The following is an 11,651-nucleotide window of genomic DNA, read 5'->3' as shown; positions in this document are numbered from 1 at the left end:
CTCCCGGCCCCCCCCCGCCCGGCACGGACCGCAATGATTTAGAAGTTCAGGAATCCCACGTGACGTCACGGAGGGTGATGTAATGCTTCTCTAAATAGAACGTATTGTAACCGTCCCTCAGTCCAACGTGGTTCCTCCGGCCGCGCTGCCGGTCCCGTCCCCGCCGCGCCGGGCGGTAAGTTCCTAAAAATACGGGGCTGCCCCGGGAAGGCGCCCGGCGCGGCGCGCGGCGCGCCCCGCAGCGCGCCCCGCACGGAGCCGAGCGCTGCAGCGCCGGGTGCGCGCTGGGGAAGGGGCAGCCCGCGGCTGCAGGGGCTCTCCCCTCCGCCACCGCATCTGCTCCGGAGGCGGCAGCGCCGGTCTCCGTCGCGGGCGCGGGGTCCCGCCGCTGCCGCGTCCCCACCGTGCTCGGGGAGAGGGGCGTGAGCGACCCCGCGTCCCGCGGAGGGTAGGGCAGGGCACAGCGGCGGGGGCGGGAGCGCACGGTCGCCGAGACGCGGGGAAGCCGGACTCCCCGTCCGCACTTCAGGGAGTTTGGGAAGTCTGCGCTCTGCTTCCCGGGATGGGATGGGATGAGATGGGATGAGATGAGGCGGCTGCCGCGGAGAGCAAGCAGCGCCCCGCTGGTGCTGCCCCGAGCGCAGCGAGCGGGTGGGCAGCTCCCGGCGGAGCCACCGCCGAGTCCCCGCGCCCACGGCGGGCTGAACGGCTCCAGCCTCAGCGTAACCCGGCGGCACCCGGCGGTGACAGCTCGGCGGCGCGCTGCCCCGCCATCCTCTCTCCCCGCCGCTCCCAAAACTTCTGGATAAGTTTCGCGGCGGCGGCTGCCGTGCCTCCCAGCGAGCCAGGAGCAGCCGGCGGCGGCCGCGGAGCGGTGCGCGGCCGCTTTCCCCGTGAGACACCCCGGGTGCGGGCTGCTGCCGGCCCTTACGTCATGCTGCGGGCCGGTGCGGGGCTGATGCTCCGCTTCTGATGCCCTCGGGTGCGGGGAGGGGGCGAGTGTTGACAGGGTCCCCTCTCTGCAGCCTTCCTCTCCCTTTACAGCCCCTCTACTCCGCTCATCATTCCCCCCGCCCCCAGCTCCGCGTCCCCCCGCTACTGTCCTCTCTTACAGGGGTCTCTCTCTCCCCAGCGAAGTTTTCAGGACGATAAGAGCTGCAGGAGTGTAAGGGGAATACTTGCTAAACTCTGCCTCCTCTATTATTTATGTCCGAGCATGGTGAGTGATCCTTCATCTCCAGGGCTCAAAATAAGCTTTATAATTGGAAAGAGAGAGGTAGTTTCAGAGATGGGGGTAGGAATAAAGGAAAATGAAATGTCCATATGTTGTTTGGTTTTTCTTTTTTTCTTTTTTTAAAATCCAGACCGATATGAGAAGTGACTTAAGCAGCAAGATTAGAAGATTTCCATATATTATCAGTAAGAAACAGTGCTTAGCTAGATGAAATTGAAGCTTGAACAGAAGAATAATAATTACTGTGAAGCATCTTACTTGGGCTTTTCTTGAGACTGCAGTTTCTAGAGAAAGATTCACCCACTGATGTGCACCAGACTTTCCTTGTCTGGCCATTTGGACAAGGAGCAGTGCGTCAAGGAACAGTGGTGTAGGAAAACTTTCTTGTAAGATATATGCAGTGATAATCCAGAGACTGGACTGAAAGAAAATTGAGAGACAGAAAGTGAGAGCTGAATGCAAAAACACAGGGTAATTTGTGGGAATTTTGCTGAAGGAGGTATGCTTCCCTAAAGGTACTGTTTATTTTCAGTATAAAAGTGTACAGTGGTGAAAGTCCCCGCTCAGTGTTTTGTAACTTTCATGTGGCGAATGAGGTTGTCGGTATCAAAAGCTGGAAATTCTTCATAAAAAATGGCTAAACTCCTTATTTGTGACTCCTTAATCCTAAAGGGAGCTGTACAGGTCGCAAAGCACTAGGGAAAAGTGTGATTAATGATCAGTGATTAGTGATAAGTGATTAGTGGTTTTATTCAAACTGTTACCTCTGACCAGAAGCACACATCAGAGGATTAACAGGCTCTTTAGATAAATGCTCATTAGTGGTAGGGGGAAAGCAAAGATAATGGGCATGCACACAGGGACAACTTTCTAGGAAAATCATTCCTGTCTCTGGCATAATAAGCTCTACTAGCAGAAAGGCTCTTTAATTTAAAAGTTGCTTTTATCTTGTAAATCAAAGATAGATGTAGAAGTTTGCTGCGCTATTATAGCCTAAATTTTCCCATATCAACTAGATGTGGATTATCTCAGTAGTGATATTTTATTAAAAAACCCCGCACCGCAATTGAATCTGTAGGAAACTGAACATTCCCAAGGGCTAAAGCCCTGCATCCCGAAGCATCTGCTCCCAAAGCCTGCTGCTGGCAGCTGACTAGATGGCGCAGTCCTGTTGTGCGCGAATGTACACTTCTGGGTTATGAACTTAGCAAGTAGCAGCTTGCTAGGTGTCCTTCAACACTTACAACAAAGTTGATTCTGTGCTGGATTGGAGGCTAGACAGTGCTATGAGTTTGTAGTCACATTTTCCACTTCAGTTAATCTAGGGAGTTAAAGGCTGCTGGAAAAATTAGTCTCATTTACTGAAAGAGATGGTGAGAGAAAGAAGAAGAGAATGAGAGAGGGGCAGATAGCTACAGCCCGGGACATAACTCTTGATTGCACTGTTTTGTACTGCTTAAATGAAGTACAGTTCTGATGGCCCTAATTAATGAAGCCTGAAAGCTCTTGGGAGTTTTTCCCCCAGCTATAACTGGCAAAGTGAGTCTTTTTCTTTTTTTTAAATAAGTCACTGAAAAGAAGGAACAGTTGGTGTGGTGGTTGAACAAAACAACTTGGACCTGACTATGCTTTACAGATTATGGTAAGGAGCCTGTTTTTGTGATAGCTAACCAGGAATTTGTAATTATATACGGCTTGGGAAGAAGTGGTATCTACTGCTGCCGATAGACTTGGGGGTTTCCTTTGTCCCATTAGCTTGCATGGGATTTATGTTTGGTTTCAACCGTGGAGATCATCAAAGTTTCAGAACTTTAAAAGAAACACTTAAGTGAAACAGGAAATAGAAATAATGAACTTATGGCATGAAAAATAAATGGCTGTAGTCTCCTATTGTTACATGTTTAATTGGAGACTCTTAGGAATAGTCAGGCTAATGTTTAAAATCAAAAAGTTTTGTAATAGCGTATAAAAAAGGTAATAAGCGCTCTCTGCCAGTCGTGAATATTGGATGGCACCTTTCCAGGATTTAAAATTGCAATATTTTTTAAAGTTTACACATTTAGAACACGCGGAAACCTTTTCCTCCTTCCAAAACACCCATTTATAGTTCAGCTTCAATTTATCACACTCCTCTTCTGCTAATTTAACCCAGGGAATATAAGGGGAAAGAAACCATGTATATACATTTAAAGAGAAGATAGAAGCGAGATTGTACAAGTAATTTTATTTATATCACCACTTAGCAGAATGACTTACACAGATAAAGAGTAATAGGTGCTTTTTAAATTTGATATTCACTTCCTCACACTGAGAATCTAAAATGTGCTGCAATCACATTTATCCTGTTCGCTGACGAGGAATCTTCTGTAAAAGATCGTTGCTGTGAGAGCTAGAGTTCACTCTGGAGTTGATAAGAGAGAGGTAATCTCCCTGTGCTGTCAGAAGGCAGCTCTTACATACTAAACCTTTCAACTCTGTGTGGGCAGAATCTCTCTGAGCTCAGTAAGTCTTGCAGGGTGATTTGAAACTGGGTTATTAACTTGTCTCCTTGTGGCCCCCTCTGAAAACCTGTCTTGGTGCTCCTAATCAGGGTATGAGGATCTTCAATATTAGAAGAATTCTTGCAAGGTTGTTGTTGCATTTAAAACAATTTCTTTAGTCAAGGACTTTTCCTCTACTCTTTGTCTCTATGTCTCTCTAAGTTCTGCCATTAGTTAACTTTCTGGATTTCCTGTAAACCTGTTGCTTTGAGGGTTTATACCTATGTTTATGTATTATTAGCTTTAATTTTAATTCCAGTGACCGGCTTTTTCATAAACTCTTTATTATGAGAAAACTATTTCAGGACAAGATTTTACAATAAAAGAAGAACAAAACTGTTTTTAAAAATTATTATTAAGGACCATGTGATTTATTATTGGAACAAACCGGGTTTTTTTCTCAAGGTCCACGAACACTGCTTTTTCTTGTAACTTATTGCAAAGAATACTTTACTCAGTAGACGCAGTTGCTGGAAAAGCAGATGTATAAAGCAACAAGTCTTTCAGTTGTGCTTCACAGGTCTAGGTGATTCTTTCGCTTTCATTCCGTTTGGTTATCTCATGCTAATCAAATTATTAGGCAGACATCTATAACTAAGCCAGCCTTTTTGGCTTAATCTTTCATGTGCAAACTTTAATTGATACAAATACATAGGAGGTTCAGTGGAAATATTTAAAATACTTTGAGATTCTGTTAGTCCTAAGTACTAAGTTCAGGGCTGATTAGAGCTTGGTAAGTCCTTCTGCAATATCTCAAACAATTTCTGTTGATTTGTCCTCTCTTCATGCTGCAGGCTATTCAGCCTCTTTTCCTCCCTCCTCCATCCCCATACACCCTTATTTCTTGGTAAATTATCTCAGCAAATTATAATGCTCCAGAGCTTTTAGGGCTCTAGCCTTAAAAAAGAACTTTTAGGGCTTTTGTATTTCTCTGCCTTGAGAAATGATCGAAATTGATCACAAATTTAAAGCAACAGTTTGGGATAAGAACTATGAAAACATATTTTTTCCTCTTAACAAAAGTCATATTACTATGCTAATTTACAATTCTGAGGGTGTAGTATTCTCTGACACAGATAAAACAGTGATCTCAGACAATATGTTATCATGCTGGATTTTAATGTTATAGCATTAAATACAGAAATTAACTTCTGTAGACTTGACATGTAAAAAACAAAATCCTGTTATGGAAATATTTTTAGTTTTGCTTACATATGCAATCAAATAAATTATTTAAATAGTCTCAGGTATACATAACAAGCACAACATAACATACATAAAATTATAATTTTGGATGTGTGATGAAAGGACTTGTTGAAGCAGATAAGCTCTTGTGTTTTTCTACATCTGTGGAACTCTTGTGTTAGTTTGTGCACTGATTGTTTTGCTCCTGTTATGGCTCAGGTTGACGGGGCAACATTGAAACTCTAAAATAATACTTAATCTACTGTTTTTCACTAAGGTGTTATTTTAGTCTGCAATTAAAATTACCAAGAGTCAGCATTTCTTTACTAGCCATTGCATGGGAAATGCAGGTGTTACTTGCCCTTAGAGAGTTAAGAAAGGGTTGGTTGCACTGGTTTGTAGGTTTTTAGGTTGTGATATCAAATGCTATTTCATAAACACAAAGAGATTTTCCAAGGATTTTGCTGAAGGCTGTAGGATTTTCAAAGTAAAACATTGAAAGCTTACAACAATTTCCTTAGCTTAAAAGATGTTTTGCTTTTGGTTCTTGTTTCCGCCTTATACTTTTTTGAGAATTTTTTCAAGATGTTGGTCCCACACACTACTCCAGAATAAACGCCTTGAAACACTGTCACCAGCAGTGTTTGTGTAGGTGTGTGGTTTAATAATCTCTTCCTTTGAGACAGCTCATGTCACTGTTTTGCCGCCCTGCCACGTAAGATGATTTTAAGGCATGGGGTGAAGCCCTGCTTGGCCAGAAGGCTCCACTTTGTGGGTGATAAAAATGGCAACATATTTAGAAGAAGCCAGAAGGAATGAGATTCAAATTTAATTGGGAAAAAATACTACAAATCCTCTCTTACCTTTGCTAGCTGATTCTGCTTTTCTTTAGCTCTGAATGTTTTCATTGCTCTTACTGAGGTACTGAGACCTCTGCTAGCTCAGGAATTGGGCATGGTTTGATCTCACCTGGAGCCTTCTATCCCACATAAACTCTACAAATAGTTTCTGCTGCCTTTTTAACCTTTGCAGCTTGCTTTTCTCTTGCTGCAGCTTCTTTCCTTCCTAAGGGCCTTGTCTTTGTGTGCCACCACTCACCACACCATTTCAATGCATTTGAAATGTCTGGTCCCAATCTCAGTATGTTTGTGTATTTTAAGGATTTCTGTCCAGGGATGTACTGAGCTCAAACTAGTCATCCTTAAATACACTGCCTAAAGTTAATAAAGAGATATGTAATTAATTTGGCCGATCTTTTCTTATTTAGAGGAAGCTGCCTTTTTTGCTGTTTACTTTGTGGGCTTGTGCCTTTAGTTACTCTCTCATTGCATGTAAGGCAGCATTGTTCATCACCACCTTTTTCTGAGCTGTTTGCAAGTATCCAGAAACTAATTTGTCTTTTCTGGGAAATCAACCTGGACCAGTGGCTCCTAGATCTAACATCTGATTTTTTTTTTCCCCTGCTGGTCTAATGTAAGGAATGCTAGTTAATGTGCTCAACACAGGGGGCTCTGTAGCACAATAAACAGAATCTGAGATTGGATTTGGGATGTGTTGTATACAGCAGCTGTAACAGTGAGGTATAAATTGAGATGTTAGTGTATTGTACTCCCTCTCTCTTTTTTTTTTTTTTTTCCTTTTCTGTCTTTTAAACCTTTCAGTTCTGGAGTGCTGAAAATACTACCTGTAGAGTAATATTCTGCCGAAGTAAATGCTCCAAGATATGGATGATGATATTAGTAGGTCACTTGGTCATGCACTGATGCTGCAAATCAGCTGCCAGTAATTCAGTCATGGCTGAACTAGTTTGCAGTCATTCCCAGACCAAATATACACTTTTCAGAAAACTTTTATTCAACAGCAATGCTCTGCTACTAGATGCAGAGCCCTAAATTATGAATGGCCTCAAGTTGCACTAGAAGAGGTTTAGCTTGCATATTAGGAAAAATTTCTTCACTGAAAGGGTTGTCAAGCACTGGAATAGACTGCCCAGGGAAATGGTTGAGTTACCATCCCTGGAGGTAATTGTAATTACAAGATTAGATGTGGCACTTGGGGGCATGGTTTTGTAGCAGATTTGGCAGTGTTGGGTTGATGGCTCAACTTGATGATCTTAAGGGACTTTTCTAACTTAAACAGTTCCATGATTCTGTAATAGTAAACCATACCTCCATAGGTACTACTCTGAATTAACTTTAGGCAATTGGTTCGATCACATCAGCTTTTGGTTCTGGTCAAGTCAGTGAATGAGTTTACCACAATTCTTTTTTAGATGCCCAGCAGAAAATCCAAAGGTGACCTGAGTGTGTGATGGCAAAGAGCCTGGAATTGTGCTTTTCTAGAAATGGCACTGTCTGTGTTAGAAATTTGGGCTTGCCAGTATCTTACTTATAGGAAACTTCTTTTCTCTGAATGGTTGTAAAAACTGAAAGTGGAGCAATGGAGTAGAAACAGATCATCAATTGCTTTGTTCAGGACTATCTTTTCCTACCTATTGTTTAACTTCCTTATTGAATGAATGCTTTAGGAAGAAGAAATTTTGGTTAAAGGTTTGCATAATTTTAATCACGACATCAGCTTCATTTTTTGTGACTTAAAAAAAAAGCTCATTTTGCTGGCGATAACTTGGGCACGGGGGGAATGGCATTTGCATATTTTTCCTAAAGGTAGAAGAGATCAGGATCAACATCTGTAGAGACTTCCATAGTTTTCTAGAGTGTGCAAAATGAGGGAAAGGAAGAGATTCTGTAGTGAAAAACAAGTTAAAGAACTTCTTTTCTTACTTCCATATTCTTGGATGTATTATTGTAGCACTTAAAAGTTCTTTTATATCTGTTGTTAAATAAGGCCAGTGTAATTTTCTTTTACTGGATGTGTAAAGGAAAAGTATTTTAAGAAGGCAGTGGGAGAACAAAATTAATGATACAAAACTTAAACCACTTTCTACAATTCCTGTACTGCCCTTTCATTCTTCAGTGCTAGTAAAGCAGTACATGGACTCAGGCTTGAAAATGGGTTAAATTTGAGTAACTGATGGTTTAACACAAAAAGTGAGAGAAAGCAGTAATTTAACTATTTTGATGAGAATCTTTAAAAGACAAGCTTCTGTAAATAATTTGCTATGAAAGTAGAAAGGATCAAAAGAGCCATGGGTTTTATGACTGGGTAAGCAGAATTACATTCTTGTGGATTTAAAAAATATCATAGTAGAGCCTAATTCTCCACTCACCCTGATACAAATCTGGAGCAACTCTATAGAAATCTGTGGAGTTACCAACTGCAATAATAGTCATTGAGAAGAAAATTAGATTCATGGGGTCTATTCTGAACATAGCCTATCAGCTGAGCGCTGTGCAAATTCCATTATTAAAGTAATAGCTTTACATGTCACGTTAAGGACGGCTGTTTCCCCAAGATGAACATGTTTGCAGCTCTCCTCATCTTGTAGCTACTTTTTAAGGGGGCAGGGGGATATTGAGAATACTTATTTTCTGCTCAATTAATATTCCTTCCGTGCACTCTCCTTCCTCTCACGCGCTTTATGTGTGGGTGCGCAGTCTGCACTCTCCATCATCTATCTGTCTGTGTCTCTTTGGCTGTGACAGTCACCACTCTGGCCTCAGGCTTGCACAACATAGATGAAAAGCCCACCAAGCTTTTCAGTTAACATGGCAGGATATAATTCTGCTCCTAAGTATGATGTGCATTTTCACGATTAACGATGCAGCTGTGAATTGGAAGTAACACCTTAGCCTTCAGTTACATTTTTTATGTGGAAGTTTTAGGTTTTCTTTGAGTATTTGAAAGAAAAGAGGCGATAGAGGGCAAAAGAAGTGAGGAGGCGGTGTGGCTCAGTAGTTTTAATAAATTGGAGTATTTGTTTGTAACATTGCAGAAAGCAAAACCCAGGACACTTGGGCATCTTGCATAGCTCCCCAGCTGGCCTGAGAGTGTCTTTGAGAAATGGGGGAAAAATGCAATCACTGCCTGAGCTGCTCTGATTTTGTTTTTTTAAACAGCAACAAACAGGGAATTTTGAGTGAAGAAAAACATTGTAAAGAGTGATAAATATACAGAGTCCAGTGTACATCCTGCGTTTTGCCCAGCCCTAATCATGTACACTCACTTGCTTCCAATTTTCTTCATTTGACCCAGCATATGTAGGGTCAACTGTCTTTCTTTTGAGATTGGTGTAAATTGCTTGACTTCTCTGAAACTGTGTGGAGTAAGGGTATGGCCCATGGTCGATTATTAATGGCACACAAAGGACATCTTCTGTGTATATTCTTTTGTGAGAGGCTATAACAAATATTTTTAGGCCCTATAACCACTCTGGTGTGCAAAGTCTCTGGATCCTTAACAATCCAGAGGTTAATTTATAAAAAAATAATGAAACAAACCCACAACTATTATTTCATTGCCAAACATTTTTAAAAAGCACTATTTATGTAGGCCCTATATAAGCACACATTGTTTTATGTTCCTTCTGCTGGCTTTGCGTTTGACTAAACCATTATTCTCGAAGCGCTGCTGTGCTGAGATCATCAGTGATGATGGTGTGAAAACAAACAAGTTTTAGCATGAGAAGTCACTATATAATTTGACAGGGAGGTTGTCAGCACCAAAACATCTACATTCATTTCATCTCTGGTCAAAGCAAAATAAAAATCAGATGGCTAATGGGGAAAAATACATTCTTAGGAGGAAGGGAAGGGGATTGTATCTAATTCTGCAAGGTGCCATGTCAGTCAAAAGTAGGACCAATCTCAATTCCCACTGAGGTCAATGGTTGCTTAGACACTCAGGGACTAGTGTCTTTGGGCCACTTTTCTCCAAAATTAGTAAAACTGCTGAGATGAAACTTAATTTTTCATTAATTCAAACTGCTAACAAGTTCTTGGGAGTATAGCTCTGTTTGCTAAAAAGCAAGACATGCTTCAGCTCTTCAACAGAGAGCTAAAAAGGCATGTGCTCTAATTCTGTAATCTTCAAGGAGTCCTTCAACATGAAGAGTTCTGCGTATACCTTAATGGTACAAAAATCCTGCTTCAGAGAAAAACATTTCTGGCCTTCATTACATTACACAAAATAGGGAGTTTTATTCTTTTGAAAGTGACCTTTAATGTTATCAAGAATGATTTTGTATTCCCTAGTGTTAAGTTAAAAAGCTTTGGGACTGATGAGTGCAGCTTTCTGTGTAGTCAAATAGGTGCTGTAAAAAATAAGCTATCAGCTATGTGCATGCCCCCCAACATTTTTTCTTTGTTCCTCAGCAAAAATTATAGTGGTCTGCTTTTAACAGGAACAGTTAAAGTCAATGGATCCCAGATGAGTCAACCAACTTAATAATACCCTCAAATTTAGGAGTTCCAGATAGTTTATTTTACTGCTATGCGGTGGCCTTACACTTGAACCTCTTACTGGATTATCTGAATTGAGTGGAGCTTGCAGGATACACAAGGAAACATTGGGCAACATTGCTCCCTCTGTAGCAGTCAGGACGCTACATGTTGTATTTTCTCTCTCATGTTGTCTGATTCTACGCGAATTTTCTTGCCAAAAAGTTGCTATTCCAAAATATTGAGACAGCCTATTTCTAGGCTGTCAGTCTTCCAGTTTTCATTTCAGAGTTTTGAGTCAGTGCACTGTCAGCCAAAAGCTTTTCACCAGGCTGAAGGCTTTTAGGCGCAGAAGGAGCTTAGAAGAAATATTTTCAGCATTGTAATTAATTCTAAATTAATTTATGATGAGGACAATAAGAAGCATGATGATGACTGTTTTATCAAGCTGGTCATGAAAATAGATTTGATTTTCTTTTTAAATTTGAATTTGCTTTGTTGGTGTCAGATAGCTTAAATATACTGAGGATGCCTTGCAAGCAAAGCATCGGTTTGACATACTGGATATGGAGAGCTCCTTGTTGTATGTCTTCTTTCGAGGAAACAGCCTTCCTTGAACAGGGAAAAATGTGGCACTGGGAGTGCTGCTGAGCCATGTGGCTGTGTGACTGTGGCAGTGAGATCTACCTTGTGCCTCCCCCAACTAATAACATTGCAGCCACCAGAGTTCAGGTTGCCCAAAACTTTCAGAAAGCCCAAGTAAGATTTCAAAAGAATTTCTCACTTGGCTCCAGTGCTTAGAAAATACTGGACAGGGGAATGCCCATGTCTACATTTAGAGAGAGGTATGTGTTCATTAGCACCTGGAATGGGCAGGTATTGCATAGAGGATGGATTTTGCCAAATATAATTTTTTTTTGTAGCCTGACATCAAGAATTTTAAGAGAAAAAACAAGTCTGCAGTTTGGCAACTGGTTTGTACAGCCAGACTCTTGTTTACACAGTAAATGATACACAGCAGTAAATTGTGTAGCTTATTGTTAGGTGAGAGAGAGGTAAAAGCAAATGGTCCATGCCATGGAAATAACATTTTTCATAAAGGTTGGTTGTGAAAGAGTTAAATTAAAACCCAATCAGGAGTACTTTTTTCGACCTTTTATCCTTCTGTGGATGTCACTTTCCTCACATACCTAGTGCTTTCCTACTAACCATCTTTAAAATATATGCTAAAAAAGCATCACCCTTTTGGTGCCCACATTCTAACTGCCATTAGAATGCCAGTTATTTCTCCACCTAATGACAGACTCTATCTGTGCTCTCAAGTGTGGTGCGTGTGAGATGGTCAGAGAAGCA

The 11,651-nt window shown here is 41.4% G+C and overlaps 1 protein-coding gene across 3 annotated transcripts in view; it reads left to right on the top strand.

The window, feature by feature from the left end:
• The first annotated feature begins 125 nt into the window (after positions 1-125).
• CREB5 (cAMP responsive element binding protein 5) overlaps positions 126-11,651 on the top strand; it is a 261,523-nt gene continuing 249,997 nt past the window's right edge. The window contains exons 1-2 of one of the 3 annotated variants that reach the window (XM_039707191.1): positions 318-448; positions 1,133-1,219. In XM_039707191.1, the coding sequence (XP_039563125.1) occupies positions 1,217-1,219 (3 nt within the window). In that variant the 5' untranslated portion in view covers positions 318-448; positions 1,133-1,216. Of the gene's footprint in view, positions 176-317; positions 449-1,092; positions 1,220-11,651 lie in introns of those variants that run through there. The other 2 variants (XM_039707200.1, XM_039707209.1) reach the window with 2 other exon arrangements.

The sequence above is a fragment of the Passer montanus genome, unplaced genomic scaffold (genome assembly GCF_014805655.1).
Source record: "Passer montanus isolate IOZ18808 unplaced genomic scaffold, ASM1480565v1 scaffold10, whole genome shotgun sequence".
NCBI classification, from domain to species: domain Eukaryota; kingdom Metazoa; phylum Chordata; class Aves; order Passeriformes; family Passeridae; genus Passer; species Passer montanus.
The sequence above is the reverse complement of the archived record's forward strand: the minus strand, read 5'-3'. Positions and strand labels throughout refer to the sequence as shown.